This window comes from Gymnoscopelus braueri, assembly GCF_963280865.1.
Source record: "Gymnoscopelus braueri genome assembly, chromosome: 18".
Taxonomy (NCBI): Eukaryota; Metazoa; Chordata; class Actinopteri; order Myctophiformes; family Myctophidae; genus Gymnoscopelus; species Gymnoscopelus braueri.
Window position 1 is genome coordinate 37155347 of NC_137618.1, and position 25231 is coordinate 37180577.

The 25231-nt window shown below is 41.4% G+C and overlaps 1 protein-coding gene across 1 annotated transcript in view; it reads left to right on the top strand.

Annotated features, from left to right (window-relative positions):
• Positions 1-14351: 14351 nt before the first annotated feature.
• Positions 14352-25231, top strand: part of tmem198aa (transmembrane protein 198aa) — a gene marked incomplete at both ends in the record, with an annotated part of 18193 nt that continues 7313 nt past the window's right edge. Inside the window, 4 exons of the mRNA XM_080456435.1 lie at positions 14352-14523; positions 19873-20111; positions 20920-21150; positions 22177-22300. Of these exons, the coding sequence (XP_080312561.1) occupies positions 14352-14523; positions 19873-20111; positions 20920-21150; positions 22177-22300 (766 nt within the window). The remainder of the gene's footprint in view (positions 14524-19872; positions 20112-20919; positions 21151-22176; positions 22301-25231) is intronic.

Here is a 25231-nt window from a genome sequence, read left to right on the forward strand (position 1 = left end):
TTACTACTGGCTTGAGGTGGTTCTGACGTAAAGCATGTTGTGGCGCACAGCTGTGATTGGTCTATTTTTGAGGGGACAGACTAGATGGCTTGGCGTTCAGCCACGCCATATAAAGATGGCACTATGTTCCTAATCCATTCAATCCATCTTTAAAGAAGAAACTAATCTAATCTAATAATAGAACGAATAGATTGAACCAATATTATTGAATGAGAATACAAGTGTGGATATAATATTTTATCTTGGCTTTCAGGCTCTGCTACATTTTTCCCCCTGCTCAGCACAATTAGACAACCATCATTATCCATTAAGAGCAGGGAGATAGATATACAATAACAATGGGGAACAGAACCAATAGCAGAGCCCACTGGTGGTGCTGGGGTGGCGGTGAGAGCAAACAGCCGCATAACAACAAACCAGGTACACAATACAGCGGAAGGAACGCAGATTTAGGTGAGCTTAAATAACCCGCCCAATAGGTCGGCTGATTGCCACGTCAGTGCATGACGTATGGGTCTTGCATAACACTGTATACGCTCACATAGTAATGAGCATGCGTGTAACCTCTCGAGTGTATACTGCCTGAACTAACCTCGCAGGCTACATATCATTACTTCTTCTCACCAGACACAAATATACAGGAATGCACCTGAGTTATGCCATTGTATGCCTGCCTGTGTTAGACTATGAGTGGCTATTACAGTGTCAACGCTCCAGCAATGATGGGATCAATAGTTGAATAGCATACCCCCACAGCGGCAGCGTATCAGGTCACAACACTGTAAATGATTATTACATTAGTCAGTGGGGTGTTATGATGTGGTCGGTGACCACTGTGACTGTGCCGAAGCAGGGAGAAACAATATCAATATAAATGGCTCTTACTGTCAGCAGAGGTATAATGTGATCTGTACAAAATACTGTGCGTTGTCAACTCTCTGTCAAGTCATAACAGTTTCTTTATTGCACCATCTCTCCATAACAGTTCTTTGACAGTCCTGGTATGAAATCTACTTACAAGTGCCATATGCTTAATCCATTACGACCGGGAACGCATCTGTGTCATTTTAGATTTATTTGGCTATTCAAAAATAGCAGATATACAAGCTCATAGCGTGGCACTGAGTGCGGCACTATGAGCTGTTATTTTTTGAAAAATTTTGAACATTTGTGCAAATCTTTGAATATACTGTATATATATTTTTAAAGTGAAAACATTTTTAACTCAAATTTTTGCTTCTGGGGGTCCCTGGCACAAAATATTTTGAGATCGGAGTCCGCGGCCAAATACATATAATTTTGGGGGTCCTTGACATGAAAAAGTTGGAGCACCACTGATATAGCAACATACTGTTAGGACTTAGAAAACATTTTTAGATATGTATTTGGCTATGTAGATCTGCTATTTTTTTAATAGCCAAAGACATCTTAAAATGACACAGATATACGTGCCTGGTCTTAATGGATTAATTTCACTAGCAAGGATAACGCCATCAATCAAGATTGCTCTTAGCAGACCCATTGAACGAAATAACAAAAACAAAACGAAGCTGCTGAAGTCTTTGATTGCCATCTGCATAGTGGGGAAGCTATGTAGGGAGTCTGCCGTTGCTCCCTGGCACAACAAACCCCCCCCCCCCCCAGGGCCCTACGGATAGAGAAGGTCGAGAGAGTGTCAATGCAATTGGGAGAGTAGCAGGGTGTGAAGGAAGGGAGGGAAGAGGGTTATAGTAGAACATTTTAAGTGACTTGATTGGGTTGTGGTCCGTCTCCTGAAATTCTGCTAATTAGCCAATTGTACCCCGTCATGTGATGTAGATCGGCTATTTTCAGCGCATGACTCCGTCATGCGACAAAGTATAATTCAGGCGTTCAGGTGAAGGGTATAGCTGTAGTTTGCCAACTATAGTTTCCTATGTAGTACCATAATCCTCTGGCATGCTTTTTGAATTAGAACAACGGGATTGTTTTCTATTGCTCTGGCGGCATGCAAAGTAGCTTTTTTTTTTTTTTACAGTGGAGAGACATAGCCTGAGGTAGAGCTGCACAGTAAAATCCTGGGTAAGGGTTAAAAATCTGGGTTTTGTGTATGCTAGCATGAATCATAGAGCTTATTATTGGTTTAATATAGAAGCACAAAGACAAAGAGGAGTTCGAACATTGCAGGGATTGGTACTGGTGTAATTTGTCAGACAGAGAAGGCTGTTTTGTATTTTATTCTTGTCTTTACAATGGAACAGTGGAACTCATTTGTAAAGCTAAGCAAAGACACACAGTGTGACTGCATGCGGTCTGGACGATTTTAACTGCCAATTAGACAGTAAGAACAGAGCTGCTACAGCTCAGCACACTCACAGGTTCTGTGATGTTCTGTGTTTCAATTGAAGGGACATTTTACTTTTTCCTTCATGTGCAGGTGAGATTAATTGACCAAGGAGACAATTAAAAGCCATTCGAATGTCAGAACAAAGTCAGTGTTCATGCGGTGTTCATTTAACCACTTTCACCCTGGCGTCCCCATTGGGGCATGTCATTCTAGGTGAAATTATATATTTTATTTACATTTTTAACATTTTCAGAAATACCAAAAAATAGCAGATCTACAAGCTCACAATGCGTTGCATCGCGATGCATTGTGAGCTTGTAGATATAGGCTATTTTTGCTATTCGTCCTACAACAAAGTAGGGTTTAAGTGTTTAATGAGAAATTCAACCTTACATTTAAAATAAAAAATCGACCTTACGGGTACATTTGTACACTGTCAGCGTTAAATGAACACTCGAGATTTTACTGTGTGCCAGTAATTTACTGTAGCACCACCTGCAAACATCATAGTCCAACCAAAGTCACCACCCACAGCCTCATGCCTCTTTACAAAAGCCCACATATGGAGGGATAAGGAAATAGAGCTCAAAAAGTCTTGAGTCCAATTCCATTCCATTTGCATCGTTCCTGTCTGGTTACCGTAGGCAACATTTCCCAACAAAACCACATTGTTCACTTCAAACCCTTACACTCAAGATGATATAAATTACATTAGATTTTTTCCGGGATGTTTTGTTTCAGGTTATTGTTTTTTGGACGCATTCACATGCTAATTAAAAATTCAGACGCTACCGTATTTCAGCCCTCCCCCCCGACCAACCCGCTTTCCCATGCCTTTTTGGTGTTGTCCTCATCACATCCCCGAAAAACACGAGGAACCCCAATGTGTTGGCGCATTGCAAAGAGGCACCAGTTGCATAAGGTGCAAGGTCAGGGCAGTTGGCTGCCAGGAGCCTCTAAGAAACCAACAGTGATTGGCTCCCTCACACACATTCCCATGGAGACGAGACCTCTTCCCATTCGCCCTTGCACCGCTCCCAGTTGTTATGGCAACAGACAGGACGTGACATAGTTGCATAACATGTTGTCGCCCCCCCCTCCTCCCCTCCTACTCTGTTGGATTTCATTGGTTAGAGCTGTTTTCTAATCACTTCATCTTTTCCCCGAGTGTTGCGGCTGTATGGGGAAAAGCTACCACATCAAAATCATCATTCTAGAGTGGGCGTCTATATATAGTACAGAATACTGGATTATGTTGTACAGAAGTGTAATGCATGAGACTTTAAAGTTGATATGTTAGCTATTATGCTATAGCAAGAGCTGTCATTAGGATGTTTGTTCCAGGGCCAGATGTATAGAGCAGAATACATAATTTGTATTATTATTATTATTATTATTATTATTAGGTCCTATTGAAATGGAAGGAATTATTCTTCTTCACAAAAATGAATCAAATGTTTGAGGGCCTAAACGTACTCAAAAAGTTTCATCTTTCACCACAATACAATTTCACCTACATGTATAAAATTTGGTGTACACGTGTATCATGTCCCAACTTACAAAAAAGTCTCTTGGAGCCATGACCTAAACCCAACAGTTAGTCAGACATTTTGAATTTATTGTGGCGTTTTAGTGCATTTTATACCATTTTCACAGGTCGTACTTTAACAAACTCCTCCTCCTCGGATGGTCAAATCCACCTCAAACTCGCTCAGTGTGCACAAAAGACCTTAATGATGAAAAGTAATCAAAAGCGTGAGTTATCAGAAAACGACGTGACTGTGGCGAAGCGTCAAACTTCCATGTTTCACCGCCAAACAGGAAATGAAAATAGCCCATCTACAGTTTTTCCTTTTTTTCTATGTAACTTTTGAGCTGATTGCCATACAGACTTGTGGGTGATGCCATTGGACTCAGATCAGAGTCTTTCATTGATGTAACTTGGCTCCACCCCTGTTTCTGATTGGTTGATTTGTAAATTTCTATATTTTGCCATGACTTTTGACCTGCTTGTCGTAGCCACACAAGTGGCCTCATTGGATTTGGTTTAGAATCCTTGTTCTTCATTGGAGTTACTTATCCCCACCCCCTTTTCTGATTGGTCAATAGTTTATAGTTCCTATATTTTGCCAAAACTTTTGACCTCAAATAATAGCCCCAACAGCACCTAATCATCACTGTCTATATATAATATATATAGACATTGATGATTATTCTATTATTTGCCTTTATTTGCCTTTACCCACTCACTGTATATTATACAGTGAGTGGGTAAAGGCAAATAATAGATGGGTAAATTCAGAAGATTACATCACATTGCTGTAATGCAGCATTTAAAACCGGGAAAAGACAACACTTATGCCATGATACGCTATTGCAATTTCCAAAATTACGATGCTGCCCATTTCCATCTATTTCCAAACTGACCACCTGAATGTGATCTGCTCTCCACTGCAGCCTCTACAACAGAGTTAATTCTGAAATGAAAAATGCCATTTATGCAAAAAGAAAGCTTCTATTTTTACTGCACTACACTGGTGCAATAAATTAAGCATTGCTGTTGAGCTAGAAAGCCTGGAATGCAGGATGAGCCATGGTATCAGTTGGAAATTCTGTGCAGTGTTTTACTTTCCTATCGTTAAAGAAATATAGTACTGTAAATCGAGGAAAATACAAAACACAACAAATAGTTGCACAGTCATTTAAAATCAATACTTTTGCCACAGATCCCTTGTTTTGCTTGTTTCCCCTTTGTTTTTGACAAATATTGACCCTCTTGTATATTATATGACTTTTGTCTTACATCTTTCTGACCAAAACAATTTTTAGAGACAGACTTTAGAGAACACAAGTTAAAATATGACAAAAGACATGTTGTTTCTTCGTCTCTCAAGATGAGGAGGTCAGGCAAGAGATCCCTCATTAGCCCATTAAGACCTGAGGCTGATTCTAAAAATGTCTTCTAAATCCTAACAGTTTTCTGAAAAACTTATGTTGCTATATATTGAAAGATTTGCACAAATGTTCACGATTTCACGATATATATGAACTACTTTTGCAGGGAACCCAGGACCCAGGACCCCGGACCCCACTTTGAGAACCAATGTGCTATGAATATATATATATATATTCATAGCACATTGGTTCTCAAAAAAAATTATCTAAAATGACACAGATGCTGTCCGAGTTTTAATGTTAAAACATATCAGGTGCAGTGCAGTGCTCCAAAGTTCTTCATAAGAGCTCTGTGATAAGATGCCCAACGTATTAAAGCTGAGGTGACATACCATCACAAATGACTCGGTTCTTGGAGTTTACATAGCTGCTGCTTAAGGCAGCCAATGGCCAAGACCTGTCTATTAATACTAATCACTTTCCATTTAGCAGTGAGTCATAGCTCTGTCACCTTCATTTAGAGGAATCTCAAAGGATCGTTAACGCTCTTACAAGCCTCCTAATTATTAATATTAATTATTCATATTGGAATTATAGTTCATTTTAATCTGTCTTAATGCTCCTTCTAATCTCACATTAGGAGTGACAGGCTGTGGAGAGGTCCACAGAGGAACATGACTCACACACAGGATGGGTATTGTTCATGGTCTCAGGAAGGGGAAGGGACATTTAAGGCAGTTTTACACTTCGCCACACGACTGCCACTCAAGATATTAATCAGTTTTTCAACTGAAAAAAAAGATGAAAACTGACAAATAAGTTTAAACATGCCTTCTGAAACATAGAAACGTGATGATGTGATAAGACACCATGGGGAAATGAATTCCTGACACTGTGGATGAATAGAGTAGCTTATATCATTCAACTTATCACTGCTCATTTTGTCTATGTCCTAATGATGGCAAAGTAGGTTTCTTTCTGCTTAAAGCAGAAACGGACACTATAATGGAAGTGTTAGTGTGTTATAACATTCTGTATTTCTTAAATAAAAGAAATCTCATCTTTGTTTAAAGATGTTTCTTCAAGTAATTTATGGCTGGCAATATTCTAGCTGCTGGTTTTGTTTAGCTGAATAGTGGCTTTAATCATATGAGCATACTTTTGATTTTATTTTAATCCATGGGGATCACAAAATTATATTAAATATCTCAGTGCACTCCAACTTTAATTTGATATGCTTACTTTTTTCATTATTCCTCCTCCAATTTTGCAGCATTAAATGGTGGAATGTGTTTAACTTGAAAATGAAGTAAATACATCTTTAATGACTGTATTGTCAAATATGTTGGTTACATTCTTTAGGAGTTGTTATATTGTTATAGATATCTGACAGTGTTGTCTTTTGTGACATTTCTAGATGTCACCGTGAGCCTGTGCTAGGCCATTCCATTGGGGTTGGAACAAGCATTATTGTCACTGTCGGGTGGAAACCTTGAACTGTACTGTAGGTCCAAAACCATTACTTTTCAGGAAATGGAAAAATAACCTTGTGTTCCAATGGCTCCAATGATAGTTACTGTACTATTTAGCCACAAGCTCTTGTTAATACTTTTAATTGGTTAAATGTTTATATACAGACTTAACCACTTTAACTTCCACTTTGAAAATCTTTCACAAATCTTCGCTACTTTTGTGCAGCACTGTAAGTCCGATGAAGTTTATTTATGTTTTAAAACATAAACGCAAGGTTTACAAAGTTTCTGCCCAACAGCAACGATAGGCTATGCAGTATTTGTGAGGTGAGAAGGTGAAAAGATCATCAAATGTCCAGAGACCAATCTGTTTCATCTGTTCAACACATGAGTAGGCCTAGCTCCTGGATCGATTATAAAGAAAGAAAAGTTTACTTTCCCAAAAAATAACAGCTTAGCGAATTGATTTTCAAGACTCTGAGAAAAACAAATCGAAAATGGTGAGACATGAAATTGTGTTTTTTCCTTTCCTTGGACCTCCCTCTTACTTAGGCCGAAGCTCACAACCGTCATGCCAGAGAGTTTCATTTTTGATACTTGTGCACGGTCAGGTCTCCCAGGGCCATTGTACTGCCAAAGAAATAACTATAAAGCACTATTTATTCCATTTTGTGTGTGTGTGTGTGTGTGTGTGTGTGTGTGTGTGTGTGTGTGTGTGTGTGTGTGTGTGTGTGTGTGTGTGTGTGTGTGTGTGTGTGTGTGTGTGTGTGTGTGTGTGTGTGTGTGTGTGTGTGTGTGTGTGTGTGTGTGTGTGATGGGTCAGCACCCAAGTCAAAACGATGTAACAAGAATTTAACTCCCCTGTGCAGTCAGCTGGATCTGGTGTGCGTGCGTGCGTGCGTGCGTGCGTGATAGCAGTACAGTATGTCATCTGTGCTTTGACATAGCAGGTGCAGTGACCTGAAGGAGTGAACAAGACTAAAGTAATGGGTCCGGACTGACTGAGATAAAAACCCAGTCCTTGATCTGCGAAGCAGCAAGAGGGCTATACTAAACTATGACAACAGCAAACTTGAAATCAATTAATGATTATATTATTGTTTTAATTTCTGCAAAATGGTACAATACTACATTATATTTATTTGCTAATTCATAATTTGGTATCTTTTGAAGCTCCATATGGTTAACATAAAATTAAGTTTATATTGGAACAATATGCATTATTTATGAATTTAAAATAAAGTCTGCCTGTATTTAGAATTACAGTGCAATAAGACAGCATTGAAACACAATTCTTCTTATATTGTCCCGTTCTGCATGTGTACAATTTGCATACAGTATTCCCCCTACACTGTAGTTAATCTACAGTAGAAAGGACAAAATCCATGTCTGGGAATTTACCAGACAGAACTAATAGATTCAGGCATGAGTAATCTATCAGGACAAGTCCAAAGAGACAGAGCAGGGAGTAACACACATCTAATGTAAACACTGAAGGAGAAAATATTTATTTGTCCAGATTGGAAATGTGTGTGTGTGTGTGTGTGTGTGTGTGTGTGTGTGTGTGTGTGTGTGTGTGTGTGTGTGTGTGTGTGTGTGTGTGTGTGTGTGTGTGTGTGTGTGTGTGTGTGTGTGTGTGTGTGCGTGCGTGCGTGCGTGCGTGCGTGCGTGCGTGCGTGCGTGCGTGCGTGCGTGCGTGTGCAAATGTTTGTGTGCATCCCTACTCCAATGCAAATATGCATCTATTGGAAATGCATGCGTGTGTGTGTGTGTGCGTGCGTGTGTGCGTGCAAATGTTTGTGTGCATCCCTACTCCAATGCAAATATGCATCTATATATTTATACTAGACACACAAGCATGTGCTTATGTACCTGTGTGTGTGTGTGTGTGTGTGTGTGTGTGTGTGTGTGTGTGTGTGTGTGTGTGTGTGTGTGTGTGTGTGTGTGTGTGTGTGTGTGTGTGTGTGTGTGTGTGTGTGTGTGTGTGTGTGTGTGTGTGTGTGTGTGTGTGTGTGTGTGCACGCGCGCGTGCGTGCGTGCATGTACTCTATGTAAGTATTGATTATGTGTATTTGCTTGTAGGTTTGGGTTCATTTGAGAGGTGGAGGAAGACAGGAGAAGCATAGAGTAGCCTTGCAGAGTTGCAGACTGCATAAAACATGTGGTATATTACATGTCTCATAAAATAATGATGGTGCAGATAACATACTGCTCTATGCCACTTAATGGATGCATCCATCCAAAGCTATGGCTAAACACGTCTTCGCGTATGTCCCTGGGGGGTATTGGACCAATGGGAAATTGTATTTCTCTCTCTCTCTCTCTCTCTCTGTGTGTGTGTGTGTGTGTGTGTGTGTGTGTGTGTGTGTGTGTGTGTGTGTGTGTGTGTGTGTGTGTGTGTGTGTGTGTGTGTGTGTGTGTGTGTGTGTGTGTGTGTGTGTGTGTGTGTGTGTGTGTGTGTGTGTGTGTGTGTGTGTGTGTCTGTCTCAGATCTCCTGTAATGGCAGAAGATGAAAGGTTACCTCTAGTCATCTATTACAAGAGACTTTATCTTTTGTGAGAGCAATGCACCAAGTCGTTCCTTATAATTATGTGAACAGATTCTGAGCAAATTGCTTTTGTCTTTCCCTTTAGCTGAATGCACACACATCAAGAGGTTTGACCAATGCAACATGCCTCAGGCAAATCCCCACGATCAAAGTGTTTAGATATGCATCTATACAAAACAATTATGGTGGAGTTTTCAGTTTAATGTGAGTGCACACTGGTTCTGCTGCTATCCCATGTTCTAACGTGTGCATCAAGTCCTTCTCCCTCCACTTGCACTTTCCTATAGGGGCGGGTGTGATCTGAGAACAGACAAATGAGAATTGAATGTCACAATCTTCACACTGCTGATCCAACTGACTGATCTAAGTGGTTAAAATGTGTTGAGTCTTGCTGTAAGGGTGGGTTTGCACTGGACACAATAATAATAATCACGTCACTTTAATCGCTCTGTTGTATTCACACCGGGAGTGACTTTTTCGCTTAAAGAAATATTTATCCCCACCACCCACACTGGCTCTGTTCGCTTTGGCAAAAATCGCTTGAGTTGAAATCAATCACTCACTTTTTATTTCAGAGGCAGAGTGAACAGAATGATAGGTCTTCATAAGCTTACATGACACAGCTGCACTTACTCTGGCATGTAATCCAGAGTAAGTGCATCTCTTTTATCAGTCACTCAATTTCAATTGCTCTACTTGTACAGTACTCTCTACCTTTCCAATGTTACCTCAACCTTCTTTCTCTCTTTCCTTCACTGTTTTTTATTTTTCATTTTCTTTCTCTAGCTGTATACTGTTCAAAATTCCACCAAAAAGCTCTGAAACTATTTGAGCCAGTGGAGCCTGAACTACCCCCAAAAGTTAGGCAGATACTGCTGGCCCCTCAACAATGCTCTTTAGATCAGCTTTTCTTGGCACCTTGAGCCCAAACCTGCTGCCAATTCAACTAGGGTTAGGGTTTATCTCGGTCACGATGACTACACAGCCAGGATGAAATACGTTAAGCTAATCCAGAAGAACGAAAATATGGCAGTCTGAGTCACACAATACGCAACCACACGGAGATTGAGTGAGTGATTATGAAGCACGCCCTCCTAACTGCCTAGCCCAAACTGATTAACTGCACCCTAGTTTTCATGTGTGTTCAAACCGTCTGTATTTGAAGAAACAAATTGCCCCAGCCAATATTGTGTGTGGTGCTCCCAAACCAAATGATAACAACCACACGACAACAAAAGAATAATAACAACAAATGACGGTGAAAACTAAAAATCAGCAACTTCTCCTTGTGAGATGACTGCTTCTACAGCTTGTCTGGGGGACACAATTGAATGCTCTAGCCAGACAGCACAAATGGCACAGCTACACAGTGTGCAGGTTATATGCGACTTAACACAATAGAACTAATCTGTCCCAAACCCTATCTGCTTAATTTATAGCACAATTCAACTTTGGTAGAGGTTTGGTTTGTGTTGTTAGCTTTACATTATGTAAATCCAAATATTGGTGAGATATCATGGGTGCTCGCCGGTTCATAAAAAATGTATCATCCAAAATTGTTTCCCCAATGAGTTACATTGCACGGTGAAACAGGTCTCAACGTCAGACTTTTAGCACACAAACGAACGCAAACCAATGCAGATTCTGCCAATATATACAAGTATAGGCTACTAAATATAAATGAAAATTACGACATAGCATTTCTATAAAGTAAGAAAGTCAACTTCTTATTGAATCTACTGTACTATTTGAATTAGGAAGAAGATCCGGCAGGTACACTTTTTCAACTGAATTACCGTGTTTGTTAATGCGTGTGAAAGAAAAATGTGGATAGTGCCTTTATTGGTCATTGTAAACAGACAAAAAATGATTAGTGTAAATGGCTGTCTTGGGAGTTGTTCTCCATAGGGTCAAGTCATCCTGTACCCTCTGTGCTCTAAAGCCAGTAGTGGCTGAACGAGAGTTACTTTGCTTCTCTATAAAAGTGCTTTGAGGGCACCCTCAATCATGGCGGAGAGTCAGGGGAACTGGGCTCTTAAGGACGCAGCGATGGTGTTTTGTTTTTATCCCCTGAGGCAGAAAGAAGGTTGGAGAGAGCTGAATGGGTCATTATTGGCCAGGCCAAATGACTGCTGGTCAAGGTACTTATTCTCTCACTCGCTCCTGGGCCATGTGATGGGTTGATTTGTGTTTCAACACTAGCCTGCATGGCTAATATGCCTCCATGGTATCCACTATGTCTGGACTCAAGTCTCCATTCATTGTGCATTATTCATTCAACCACAGAACATGTTTTGATTAATGCTCATATTTTAATGTGCAACGGCCCTTGTGTGCCAATCATTTAGCTGGGCCCTCACTACCGATAGCACTAACAGGTGTCATGTGCGGTTTCGTGAGGCAGCACATAGACCGTGACTCCTTAGATTCAAAATTGGGTTCATGCCTTATTGTCTGAGGCCATAGCCCCTTAATCACCTTAACACCTTAATTATGTAAAGTAATATGCAGAGAAGAAGATCAAAGAAGGCTTCCCAGACTCAGGAATCTGTCAGGCGTCCAGAGTCGTGTGACCCAGATTACCCCTACAACACCTTTTCCACTCATCCTTGTACAGTCATCACCCTTGATATAACTGACCTACACACCTCACATACTTGTACTGGTTGTTTCTAGTAATCTATTTATTTGGTTTCTAGAAATACCAATGGTCTGCTTTTATTGTTACAAATCCTGTCCCTTAGCCAGGTTATACTGTAATGGCAATTTCACTTTGGGCTGCCCGAACAGTTTCACTGCACATCTACTGTAGCAACGGATTCTGTGCTACAACGTAAATTGGCTCTCTAAGGACATTAAAGGTTTCTATGTGTTGAGTGCTTTGCATTTTTGTGCTGAGACTGTCTGCCTTTCATCTTGAAGGTTGAGGTAACGAGTCTTTCCTTTTGAATGTTTCTTTAGCCTACTTTACCACACAGAGGTTTGCTCTGCTTTCATTCTGTTCTAATTTTGCCTCTATACCAATATACAGTAAACATGTCAACATAGAGAGTTATGTGTCCCTATGTCTTTTCTGTGGGCAATCCTGCACGCAAGAAATTGTGCATAAGCTTTATGCCTTCATTTTCTACAAAGTACCACTGGAGAAAGACAGCATTGAAACTATAGTGAGAGGAATATTTTACTCTGTCTCTTATCTCTCATCCGTGTTCTGAATGAAGATTCAAGATATAATGCGGAAAATAATGCATTGGTTAATGTTTACCTTACATTAGTGCTCCAGGGGGGAATTCAAAGATTATCCGAAATTATTAGGGGGCCAAGCGCACCGCATGCGTAGGTCCCCTTTTGTTTTTCTTAGTTTTCTTCTTCTTCCGCCGACCCAGACCTAACCGGGCAGTCGCTTTTTAAGAAATTCGGCAGTATGGTAGAGGGTCATGAAAAACTAAGGAGAAATGAAATTCACAATCATTGGCCAAAGGGTGGCACTATAACACTCAATTGATAAATTGAAACTTTGAACAGATATAACTCATACCCCAATTAACGTACAGCCATGAAACTTCATTACACACATGCGTCTCCTCATGACAAACAACTTTGTCACTTTTACCTATGACCTCTGACCCTTACATCTACGGCCATTTTGAATTATTCTCCTCCTGAGATTTTTGAGCAATCTGCACTAAACTGTCTACACATGGACTTTGGACCAATATCTACAAACCCAGTTGGAAAAAAGTTTGTAAAAAAATGAAGCCTCCAGGGGCTTTAATATTGCATATTGCACTTCTTGGCCCGCGTATTGCTGCTTGCAGCTATATTTATTATTATTATCTTTAGCCTTCTTATACCAGTGCAAGACATTCCCATTTGCAACTTTTATTTTTAGCTTCTCCAAACTCAGGGTAAATATATTTTATAGCATCATATTTCACTTTTTTCGTATTTTTTCCTTTTCTCTTTAATTACCATGATTAAATCCATTTCCGTTTTTCCTGTATGGCCTAATGTTTATCCTGTGTAAATGCATTGTCAGCATACATACCCGGTACTTAGAGAATGAACAATCAATAATCACTTGTGTGCTTCCTGCCCTGATGAGAGTGTTTGTGGTAATGTTTATCCTGGCAGGCGATGTGCCCAGATGAAATGGTGAAACAACAACTGAAATGGTCAATGGCACTTTGGTTTCATGCGATAGCTGCCCTCCTTTCTTCTAACCACATTAGGCCTGGTGTTCTTATTTTGGGCAAATTAATGTTTTTTTGTTTTTGTTTTTTATTTTACAAATATTTACTAATGATTTATTACTTATTTTTCAAAAATGGCAAAAAATGTTATTTTCACTATTTGTTGTACAACAAAGTACTGTATATAGGGCTTACGGTCAGCTGTCTTACCTTTGTGAATGTTTGCTGTTAAATCGCCTCAGGCAGCATGACTTGAGCGGTAGCACAGCTTAGAGAAGGTCGAGGTGCAAATATGTGATAGGTCCCCCTATATCTCTATTCCTTTACAAAAATGTCTACCTGCTGGTTTCGCCTACAGTACATCCTTGCAGTAGTGCCACAAATGTCCAAGCACTGCACATTTTATGCAAATTCACTCTAATGAAAATGTTGTTGTCGCCAATTGCCATCTGTTGTCCATTTACCGCCGCTGGACAAACACTGTCAAGCAGGTGGCAAAGCCTTTTATATCCACAGTGGAGAAGAGAGGTCATTTTGCACGTTTTTCTGACATCATCTAATATGCAGTAATGGCAGCTACTTTATGTGATGAGAGTGGTTTGTGTTGTGATGTATGTCATTATCACAGACCTCGCTAAATGCACTGTCAGCAATTATAGCTGAGTACTAGAACGAACAATCAATAACTCGTTTTGTTTTCTCTTTCTCCATTACTCCCTTCTCCCCTCCACCACCTGCTTTATTTCCATCCCTCTCTTTCTCAGGTGGACACCTCTCAATGGACAAGTCCCCCTGATCCAAACCAACCCATCTCACCTACTCGTCCCTCCCCCTTCTCAACCCACCCCCTCCCCCCGCCCCCGCCCCAGCCCCTAAACCCACCCCCCCCCCCCCGCCCTCCATCACTTCAGTCACCATGACGTCAACCACTCAACTGTTGCCGTTCAAGTTTGGCCCGCCCCCAGGCCTGCTGGGCGGGGCCGACGGGGGGCTGAGGTGTGACCAGGAGATTGAGCGGCGCTATGAGATCGTGCCCTCCGTGGTCTGCTCCATGTGCTGCCTCTTTGGGATCATCTACTGCTTCTTCGGTGAGTCCCACGGTGCGGTGCGTCTGCTGTTTGCGACACCGCGAGAACTTCATATCCGACTTCCACAAGTAAACCTGCCCTACTCTGCTAAATTGCTTTCCACTTTCAGCTTAGCGCCCCTATGTCGCATCCACCCCTATAAAAACAAATAGCTGAAAATAGATCTACAAGCTCACAATGCATCACATTGAACACTGCCTTGATCTGCGATTGGTGTAGCTCTTTTCTATAGCTTTTTTCTTTCAAGGATATATATATTGCGTTACTATATTCATTGTAAGGCATAATTTAACCGGTGCTGTTGACGATTGTAGTCAACTAACTGTGTCAAAGATAAGTTATGCACAGAAAAGCATCTTCCAGAGGCATTAGGTATCTGGGTAAATTGCAAACTTTTGCCGTGAGTGTGAAGTGAAAATTAACATATGGATGCAATTTACAGAGACGACAGGGGATGTGTATGTGTATTGTCGCGCTTCTTAACTCAACACGACTCGAGTAACAAATTAGTCTCTTAGTCCCCAAACATACTGTGTATAACTCTGTATAAGTATGCTTTTTACTTGGGAATCCACTAGTTATTGGCACACAGACAGTTATGCATCCATAGATTAAGAAAGTTTACAAAAACTCATCTTCTCATCTCATCTCGCTTATCGCTTGTCGAGAGTCAAAAGGAAGGGATTTATTTGGCTCTGAATTTGGAGCTGACGTTGCCGTTTTGTCATGAAATGTTTGCTTATTGTTCCGCCACCAAACCCTTTTTAGATATACTACTGCTACTGTTTTATGAGCCAGTAAATTTCCCCATAACACCAGAAAGCCGTCCTGAGAGCTGTCACTCGATCGTTCCATCGTTCTCACTTCTTTTTTTCGTCGTAGGGCTATGCATTAGTGCGATTAGGTGTTGGGAAGAAAACAAATCTCCAAAATTCAGCAGCGTTCCCCTTTTAGGCTCACCTCGCTCACCCCTCTGTAACAACTCCCCAACACCGAATCTGTCTCATCATTTCTAGTCTACAGAAACTCTGAGTTAAGCGGACTGCCCGCTGTCTTGCAAGAAGAAAAAGAGAAAGACACGCATCCAATCTACTGCTGTTACTTTAGTGAGCAAGACACAGAAAGTTCTAACAAAAAGTTACAGTCTTTCAACTAAATGACTGCAGCCGGCAGGGTTTTGGGGAATGAGTCACATAGACACAAAGACTTGTCTGGGATGAGGAACTAGGGCTGCCTGTATACTCCTGTTGTGTCTGGACCTGGTTGCACTAGATACATATAAACTATATATAACTATACAGTATTAATCTACCACTTAATTTACCACTGAGAGACCCTGACAGGTCCATTTTTTATTGTGTGTATGTATGAAGTAAGGATACACACAAGTGACTTACTAAAAGCTTAGAAAGTGCTAACTACCGTGAGTAGTCATTATCTTAATGACTTTGGACATAAAAGTCATTATTACTGTAAGGGTAATCAATACATAATTAAAGTAAGCACTATGGGTGCCACACTCTGAAGTGTCACAAGCTACAGCTGATACAGTTTATATCCACTGCGCTATAGCAAAATTATATGAAACCAATAGAATAATGAAATTGCATGTGTGATAGCATGCTGTTCTGCTAATGAGTACAATTCGGTTAACACCTACCTCAGGGCTGCCCTGGTGGTGGTGGTGGTGGTGGTGGTGTGTGTGTGTGGGGGGGGGATTATTCACCAGCAGTTGTTATTTAGGCATTCTGTTGTTGCAAATTAGTATTTACGCAACCGCTTGTAGTTTAGTAATGCTTGTAGTTTAGTAATGAGTAATTCAAGACATACACGGGTGGTGTCAAATGTTACAACTCTGCCATGTTTGAACTTGTGCACAGCTGGTCCCAATGGGTTATTACGAGCTGCTGTGTGAAGAGCAAACTGCTTCGAGCTGGCTTCACCGCCAATTTACTGCCATGTACAGTATTTAATGAGAAAAAACAACAACAAAAACAGCCAGTTTAATGAACGCCTGCAAAACGCAGCAACAGAGCAAAAACCCATCATGTCACTGCACATTAAAAACAAGAGAGGAATCATTTGAGTTTAAACATCCTCTACTTTCTCTCCACATATTGTTCCTGTTTCTCTCTCTCTCTCTCTCTCGCTCTCTCTCTCTCTCTCTCTCTGTCTTAATTTGTTCTCTCGTGTTCTCTCATTCTCTCTGTCAGTTTGTACTGAAGACATCTATTTTTCAGAAACAGTGAAATGCCGGTATTGCTGTTTTCCAGTGCTACATGTCCGCTCAAGTGGATGTCAAAGCTATGTGACCAAATAAATTGCTGTTTCATGGGGCAGGGAGTGGAACATTCTACCGTGTGATCTGTGGACATCTCAAAGTCACTTTTTCTTTTGTGATTTGACAAAGAGTTATGGATTTCCGCTCTGGTGCTTGAGTCTACCTGTAACAGAGTGTGGTTTGGCTTGCTCTCAGCCGCTCAAATTTCCTGCTTAAACACCCGCTGTTATTTACATAAAGGGTAATACGACATTAGAGCTATTCGATTTGTGTAAGACGGGTCGCTGATGGGTTGGGAGGTGAGGGAGGTATATAGCAGCAGAGGAAGGAGGAGGGGAAAGAGACAGGGCCAAAGAGGTAAAGAAATGGTACAGCTGGAGGAACAGTGAGGAAAGTAATAAGCAATGAAAGAGGGGATAAGGATAAGGATGGAGGAGGGAAGGAAAAGGGGTAGGAGGAGATGAGTGGATCAGGAATTAGCAAGGGATTGGGAGAAAGGCAAGGGATTATGGACAATGGCATGGGGTGAGGGTGTATATACATAGTGGCTGGACTGGGAGAATGGGGGGATAAGTGAGGGATGGAAGATGGCTGGGGCTACTGGGAGGATAAGAATAGGGAATAAATACAGTGAGGTGCCTGAGGATGGTGGAGGGACTAAGGGAAGAACAAGTATAAGGCCTGTGAGGGAAAAGGAGAGGCAAAAAATAACTGATGGCTCAGAAAGAGTTTTAACCACTTAAACCCCATATGGGTAACCGGAGTCCCTCAGAAAACTGAAAATACCCTAGTATTGAGCCCTGTTCACAAGGCAACATGTTGCGTCGCGTTGTGAGCTTGTCGATCTGCTATTTTCAGCGAAAGCTTTCCCCACAATACTAGGGGTTTAAGTGGTTTAATCTCAAAATAGCATTTAAATATTATTTTTATTATATATAGTGAAAATTAATTCTAACCATTGATAGATCAAATGACAAGGCATCAAAAAAACTAACAAAAAAAGATGATGCAATTTTGAAATGCTTGAATTGTTCCATTGAAAACGTCCATTCATTCTAGCCGCCTCCTGCACCAAATCCAAAATAAACACAACACCTGGAAACTTCCTGACTAAAGCTTTTCTGTTGAATGGCGGTGCAAGAAGAACAGGCTAGAGGAGGACTGCTGAAGGGAGGTGCAGAACAGACCTAGCCTGGAAACCAGATGAATCAGCCACTTGCCCTCGGCAGATTTGGTCTGGCACCGCTCAGTTGTGATTGGATTTCACTCCCTCCGAAGTAGTGAGGGACCAATCAGGGCCCAGTATGCAAATATGGGGCGGGTTTATCAACAGAGACACCTTTTAATTCGGAAATGCAGGTTCCACACAGAGATTCCAGACTAATATCTACACAGTGATATTAGTCTGGCCATGCCAGGCTAGAACAGACCAGGGACAGACAGAGGTGGAGGATTGGAAGGGAGGAGGGAAACGAAGGAGGCCTGAAAGGATTTACAGAATCGGCGGGAGAGAGGTCGTGGAAGGATGGACGACATGGGTTGAGGAAGAGGACTGTGTATTGGAGGGCCCAGCTGTGCAACGCCTGATTACACAAAGATAACAGTTTGATGTTGAGAGAGAGAGAGAGAGAGAGAGAGAGAGAGAGAGAGAGAGAGAGAGAGAGAGAGAGAGAGAGAGAGAGAGAGAGAGAGAGAGAGAGAGAGAGAGAGAGAGAGAGAGGATAAAGAGGAGATAAACTGAGAAACGGCCCTTCAGAGTGAGAGAAAGAGAGCTAAGGAGGGAAAGGGTTGAGGAATAGAAGGAGGATGGTATAGGTTTTATTCCATAAGGCTTGTCACAAAGTGGGAGACGTTTTGTATTGAGGATGATTCTATATTGTATTGTTGTATGTAAGCTGTAAAAGCTGTAAAGAATATATACTGTGCGGTAGGTAAAAGTCCATAGGCTTATCCTCTTTCATCCTACAGTACTGTATGTTAGCCCCCTTTTGCTGTATGTAAAAGCTGTAAAGAATATATACTGTGCGGTATGAAAAAGTCCATAGGCTTATCCTCTTTCATCCTACAGTACTGTATTTTAGCCCCCTTTTCAAGCCATTGCCAGGGGACAGTAGAGGTTCCCTCTCTCTCATTGTAAGTGGGTTTTCGTGGCTGTGCCAGTAACAATAGGCAGTGTGCTATCGATGGGGTTAGACCAGCTTAACCGTGTTCCTTTGTTAAGCCACATTGATCCCTGCCCATATTACCCATAATCAATATACCCACTGTGTCAATGGGAGAAGTGAAAGCTGAGCTCCAATACAAATCATAGTGTACTGTGCTCTGTGTGTGTGTGTGTGTGTGGTGTGTGTGTGTGTGTGTGTGTGTGTGTGTGTGTGTGTGTGTGTGTGTGTGTGTGTGTGTGTGTGTGTGTGTGTGTGTGTGTGTGTGTGTGTGTGTGTGTGTGTGTGTGTGTGTGTGTGTGTGTGTGTGTGTGTGTGTGTGTGCATGTGTGCGTGTGTGTGTGCGTGTGTGCGTGTGTAGCATAATATTTCAAATGAAATTAAATGGAATGGCTCATAAAGTTGTTTCGCTGCACAGTGATCATATCAGCTCAGTGTGTTTGCACATGCCTGCATGCCTGGCCATACCTGTCCGTCTGTATTATAAGCCTCTCTTTTTCAGATTGCCAGGGTTTCAAGGAAAGCTTGTTTCTATAACAGGCATAAACTGTACATGTTGAATGATTTAATTTAATTTAGTTTTAATTCAATTCATTCTAATCAGTTGGTTTTGATTTGACTTCCTTTCCATTCCATTGAACATGTGTAAGAGGGCTACTCTACTCTCTAAGACTCACTAGGTGAGTGATGCTGCCGAGTTGTTCCCAAAACGTCCTCATTCTGCCAAACAAGCCTTGGAAGCTGGTTGGATGTAGGCTAACAGCTCAGTGGAAGCTGGTTGAAAACGTGGGCCAATGCTCCTCAAACTTTTTCATGTCAAGGACCCCCGAATGAATATGTATTTGGCTCATTGCTGTATGTTAACTCTGTACCTGTGTGTGTTTTGTCTCCTCCGCTGGGCTCCAGGATACCGATGCTTCAAGGCGGTGATGTTCCTGACGGGCCTGATGTTCGGCTCGGTGGTCATCTTCATGCTGTGCTACAAGGAGAGGGTGATGGACACCCAGCTGAGCGTGGAGGCGTCCGTGGGCATCGGCCTGGGCATAGGCACCCTGTGTGGGCTGGTCACCATGCTGGTCCGCAGCGTCGGCCTGTTCATGGTCGGCCTCCTGCTGGGACTGCTACTTGGGGTGGCTTCGCTGATTGTGAGTATATATGACACCGCTAGACTCAGGGGGGGCTCCCCAAATGTTTTACGGCTCGAGATCCAAAAGACACGTTTGAGCCTGAATTTGAAAAAATACATTATTAATCCTATTTTAAAAAATAGTGCAAAAAAAGTTCTCAACGCATCGCAAAGCGACGCTTTGAGAACTTGTAGATTGGCTAGTTCTTTTTTCTTTTCTGTTTTTTTTAAACCTTTGAAATAATAATTAAATAAAATAAATTTTAGGACACTTACAGATGGGATGTTTAATCATGACCCATAAAAAAGTGGGTTGCAGGCACAGCCCTATATACTTAGTACGACAAATGTCAATGTACAAGCTCTCAATGTGCTGCTATGTCAGCTTGTAGATCTTCTACTTTCACCATATCTGAGAATGTTGTCAAACATTTTGCCTATACTATAGTGACTTTGCCCAAAATAGGGACACCAGGGTTATTGTGGCCAATTGAACTTAATAGAGAGGATTTTACAGTGATACTTTTTTGTTGTTTTGCGTTTAAATGAAACATTGTTTATGTCAATGCTAAATGCTAAATAACGACACATTGATTTGAATGACATTCATCCGATAACGCAACCAGATAATGGCTCTTATTTTTTTTATTGTATTCTACTATCTCCATTCTCCGTTTTTCCCTTTATCGACAAAAAATGTAATACATAAGTGCCGCTTGTTGAATCCCAAATCAACATCACTGTTTCTCTCTCTCGCTCTCTCTCTCTCTCTCTCTCTCTCTCTCTCTCTCTCTCTCTCTCTCTCTCTCTTCTCATCTTTCTTCAAGGTGATGGAGGAGTTCTACCATCCCAAAACGGTTTGGGTTCCGCTGGGCATTCTGCTGGGTTCCGGTACGCTATTCGCCGTCCTCACCCTCCAATGGCAACGCTGCTTTGTCACCCTGTCCACGGCCACCTTTGGCTCAGCCATCATCACTGTCACCGTGGATTACTTCATTGAGCTGTTCGCCTTGGTCCACTATGTTTACGAGAGGCTTAAAGTAAGTGTGTGTGCGCGTGTGTGTGTGTGCATGTCCGTGCTTGTGTGTGAAAATACAGAACCTTTCATTTGTATGTGTGGGTGTTTTTTAACACAATTACCTTTAGCAGCACGTATCTCTTTATTGAGTTGTTACGCTCAGTGCACTATGACTCAAGTTAGATTGAGTGTGTGTGTGTGTGTGTGTGCGCGTGTGTGTGTGTGTGTGTGTGTGTGTGTGTGTGTGTGTGTGTGTGTGTGTGTGTGTGTGTGTGTGTGTGTGTGTGTGTGTGTGTGTGTGTGTGTGTGTGTGTGTGTGTGTGTGTGTGTGTGTGTGTTGAGGGGTAGTGGCATTGGGAGGAAGTGAGTGTTAATTAGATAGCATTGACTACTTTATTGAACTGTTCACATTTGGTGAATTATTGTGTACAAAAGGCAAGGAACTATGCAGTGTGAGAGACTAAAGCCTGAGTTACACGTAGTTGTGCAGCGCAAATAGCAGATCTTCTAGCTCACAATGTGTAGCAGTGGGACACGTTGTGTGCTTATAGATTATAGATTTTGGGTGTGCAACACAGCGTGCAACTAAGTACATCAAGCCCTTAAGTAACTGAGTTACCAATAACTTCTCAGTGGTGCTTAGCTGCATGGGTTTGTTGACAGTCAATAGCTGAATTCTGCAGTTTAAATCACTATTTTTTTTATTTTGCTTACGAGTAGCATGTAGAAAACCTGATAATATACAGTGAGGCAGGCATTACTGGAAAATAAACCCCTTCAAGGCCTTTATCTAGAAGGTATGGTTGGTGAACAGGAAGGAGTACATTTCAATGGATGTGGTTTTCTGCTGAACGTACGTTGTACCAATATTTTTGACTGATAAAGTATTCAATCAATCAATCAATCAATCCATTTCAGTTTAATAGAACATTGAAATCAATGCATAGTTGAGATAGCATGCCTGCATTTAGTGTTTGGCAATAACCTTATAACCTTTACCCTCCTCCTTAATTTAATAAAAACAAAAATATAAAATAAAAACGTCATTGTAACCCATGTCCCCTAGGTGACACAGAAGAGGCCGTTGTGCTGGTTCACCTGGGTCATCCTGGGGGTGTGGCCTGTGCTTGCCCTCCTCGGGGTGCTCATCCAATGGAAAGTCACCGCAGAGGGTTACTCTCACACAGAAGGTGAGTGATGCTGTTATTATCAGTAGTTTTGAATTTTTTTGACTTCATGTTTATCAATTTCAGTTTTGTTCAGTTTTTATTTTGTGAAAAGGCGAAAGCTGTGAGCTTGTTGATCGGCTATTTTCAGTATAATTGTACTGAAAAACACTAAAACTGTTGGCGCTGAATCCCTAATTGCTCCCAATGAATCTTGCATGGTTTCCTCTGCCATCGGTGTATGAATGTATGGGTGAATGTAATGCACAATCTATGTAAAGCGCTTTGGATAAAAGCGCTACATAAATGCACCATTTACTAAGGGCAGTTTTGTAAACACATAATACAGTTTCAGTTAGATATTTTTTATTTCTTCGATTCTAGTTCTAGTTATGTTATAATAATAACCCTACTGCTGTGTGCTGATCTCAAGACGTCCTCCTTCTTCCAAACGAGCCTTGGAAGCTGGTTGGATGTAGGCTAACAGCTCTGTGGCAGGAACTAGAAGGCTGACACTGATGCTCTGATCGGAGAATCCTCTCATCAGGCACAGACTCAGGGGCTTGTTTCTTGACATCGTTCCATTCTCCATTTCTCTGCCTCCCTCTCCCTTTGTACCTCAGCTGATGTTGTGTAGACTGGATGCCCACTCTTGATCTTGATGTTTCAATTGCTTTACTGTCCAATTTCTTGTCAAGCTCAAAAGCTTTGATCAGAGTATAAGTGGAGAGAAATCAACAATCGATTAATCTAAGTTGGGCCTTGCTCTGCCTTGTTAGGCTTAGCAGGGACGGATATTCACAACATAAACGCGTGCACACACGCACACACGCGCATGTGCATGCACGCACATAAAAATTACAGACTAGGTAGGCCTGTAGAGATTAAAGAAAGATGGACACAAATATGAGTGTTCATTTAATTCTTAAAGTGAAAAAGTGGATCTGTGTACTACAGTCTGGTCTGGTCTGTTCTTCTGCGTCAAGTTGTGTCAAATTAGTTTTTATTTCGTTTTTGTCCTAGTTTTTTTTTGTCCTAAGTTTTATTAGTTATAGTGTTAGTTAGTGTGGTTGCCCGAATGGGCAACCAGACTATTGTTCTCTACCGACTTTATTCTTTCTAGATAAACTTTTTTCTTATTCGCTATTCCTCCCACAGTTTATTTTTCCCAATTTCGTGCCATATGTCATAATGACCGGCTTCACCGGGAATCGACTGCTTGTACCTTGCTAAGAGATTGGTTGCATAGTTTTATTGATATTGATTTATTAGTGCATTACATTTCCCCATCCACTTTAATGGAAAAGTGAAAAAACTCAAATTCAAGTATTTTTTTCTCAGAAACCGTAAGAGCTAGAGTTACCAGATTTGGAGGGGAGGTTCATAGTTTATTGCCAAATTATTGAAACAAATATTACACCATTCGGCCTCATGGTGGCGCTATAACAGCCCACTTTACCTTTTGGCCTATAACTCTTGAACCGTAGGTCGTAAAATCAAAATTTATTTTGATTTTTTATTTATTCCCTGGATTCCTTGGGTCACGACGCATCTCCCCATATAGGCCACGCCCATTTGCGTCTGGATAGATTTTTTGATATTGAATTATTAGTGCATTAAATTTCCCCATCCACTTTAATGGGAATTGCAAAAACTCCCATTCAAGTATTTTTTTCTCGGAAACCGTAAGGGCTACAGTTACAAGACTTGGAGGGGAGGTTAATAGTGTATTGCAAAATTACAAAAAAAAGAATCACACAGTCGGCCACATGGTGGCGCTATAACAGCCCACTTTACCTTTTGGCCTATAACTCTTGAACCGTAGGTCGTAAAATCAAAATTTATTTTGATTTTTTATTTATTCCCTGGATTCCTTGGGTCACGACGCATCTCCCCATATAGGCCACGCCCATTTGCGTCTGGATAGATTTTTTGATATTGAATTATTAGTGCATTAAATTTCCCCATCCACTTTAATGGGAATTGCAAAAACTCCCATTCAAGTATTTTTTTCTCGGAAACCGTAAGGGCTACAGTTACAAGACTTGGAGGGGAGGTTAATAGTGTATTGCAAAATTACAAAAAAAAGAATCACACAGTCGGCCACATGGTGGCGCTATAACAGCCCACTTTACCTTTTGGCCTATAACTCTTGAACCGTAGGTTGTAAATTAAAAAAATGTTCCCCTAGATTCCTTGGGTCATGACGCAACTTCCCATATAGGCCACGCCCATTTGCGTCAGGATAGATTTTCACAAAAATTGGTATACATGATCTCTGGGCCCATGCGGTAAACCTATCCAAACGGCATTTTGATAGTCCTTACCGTTCGTCCGTAAATGGCTTCCAAAGTTAGTGGGAGGGGGCTGTTTTACCAAAAATGCCAGAAATCACGAACGAAACGTCCGGTCAATCCCAAATTTAAATCACATGTCGAGGGTGGTTTACTCAACGAATTCCCAAAAGCATTTCCACTTTGACCCATAGGGGGCGCCACAAATGCACAAAACGTAACCGTTTGATGCAAAAACATGATTTTTGGAGGGATCAGTTCTCTCAAAAAGAAAAGCAAGTGATCTCAGGAGTGACATGATGATGTCATTGGCCTGCTACATTTGTGGTAGGGGCCTGTTTCTTTAGTGGGAGGGGCCTATTTCCTCAAATCAAAACGGCACGCGTCACGAACGCGGGATCCGATCGGCACCGAATTCGAATCGCACGTCGCGCGGCCTCCGACGGTATTCCTCCAGGCGTATTCCTTGAGTCCCGGCGGCCGCGGCCCGCGACCACACTTTGCAATTTCCCAGAATTGCTACGCGTCTAGTTTTAGTTTGTTATTGTAATATGGGGTAGTCAGAGGTGAGATAAAAAAGAAAATAGCTATTTTTAAAGAAACATTTTGATATTGACAAAGACTAAAACTGAAAAAGTCAGTGAGTCAGTGAGGGAAGGAG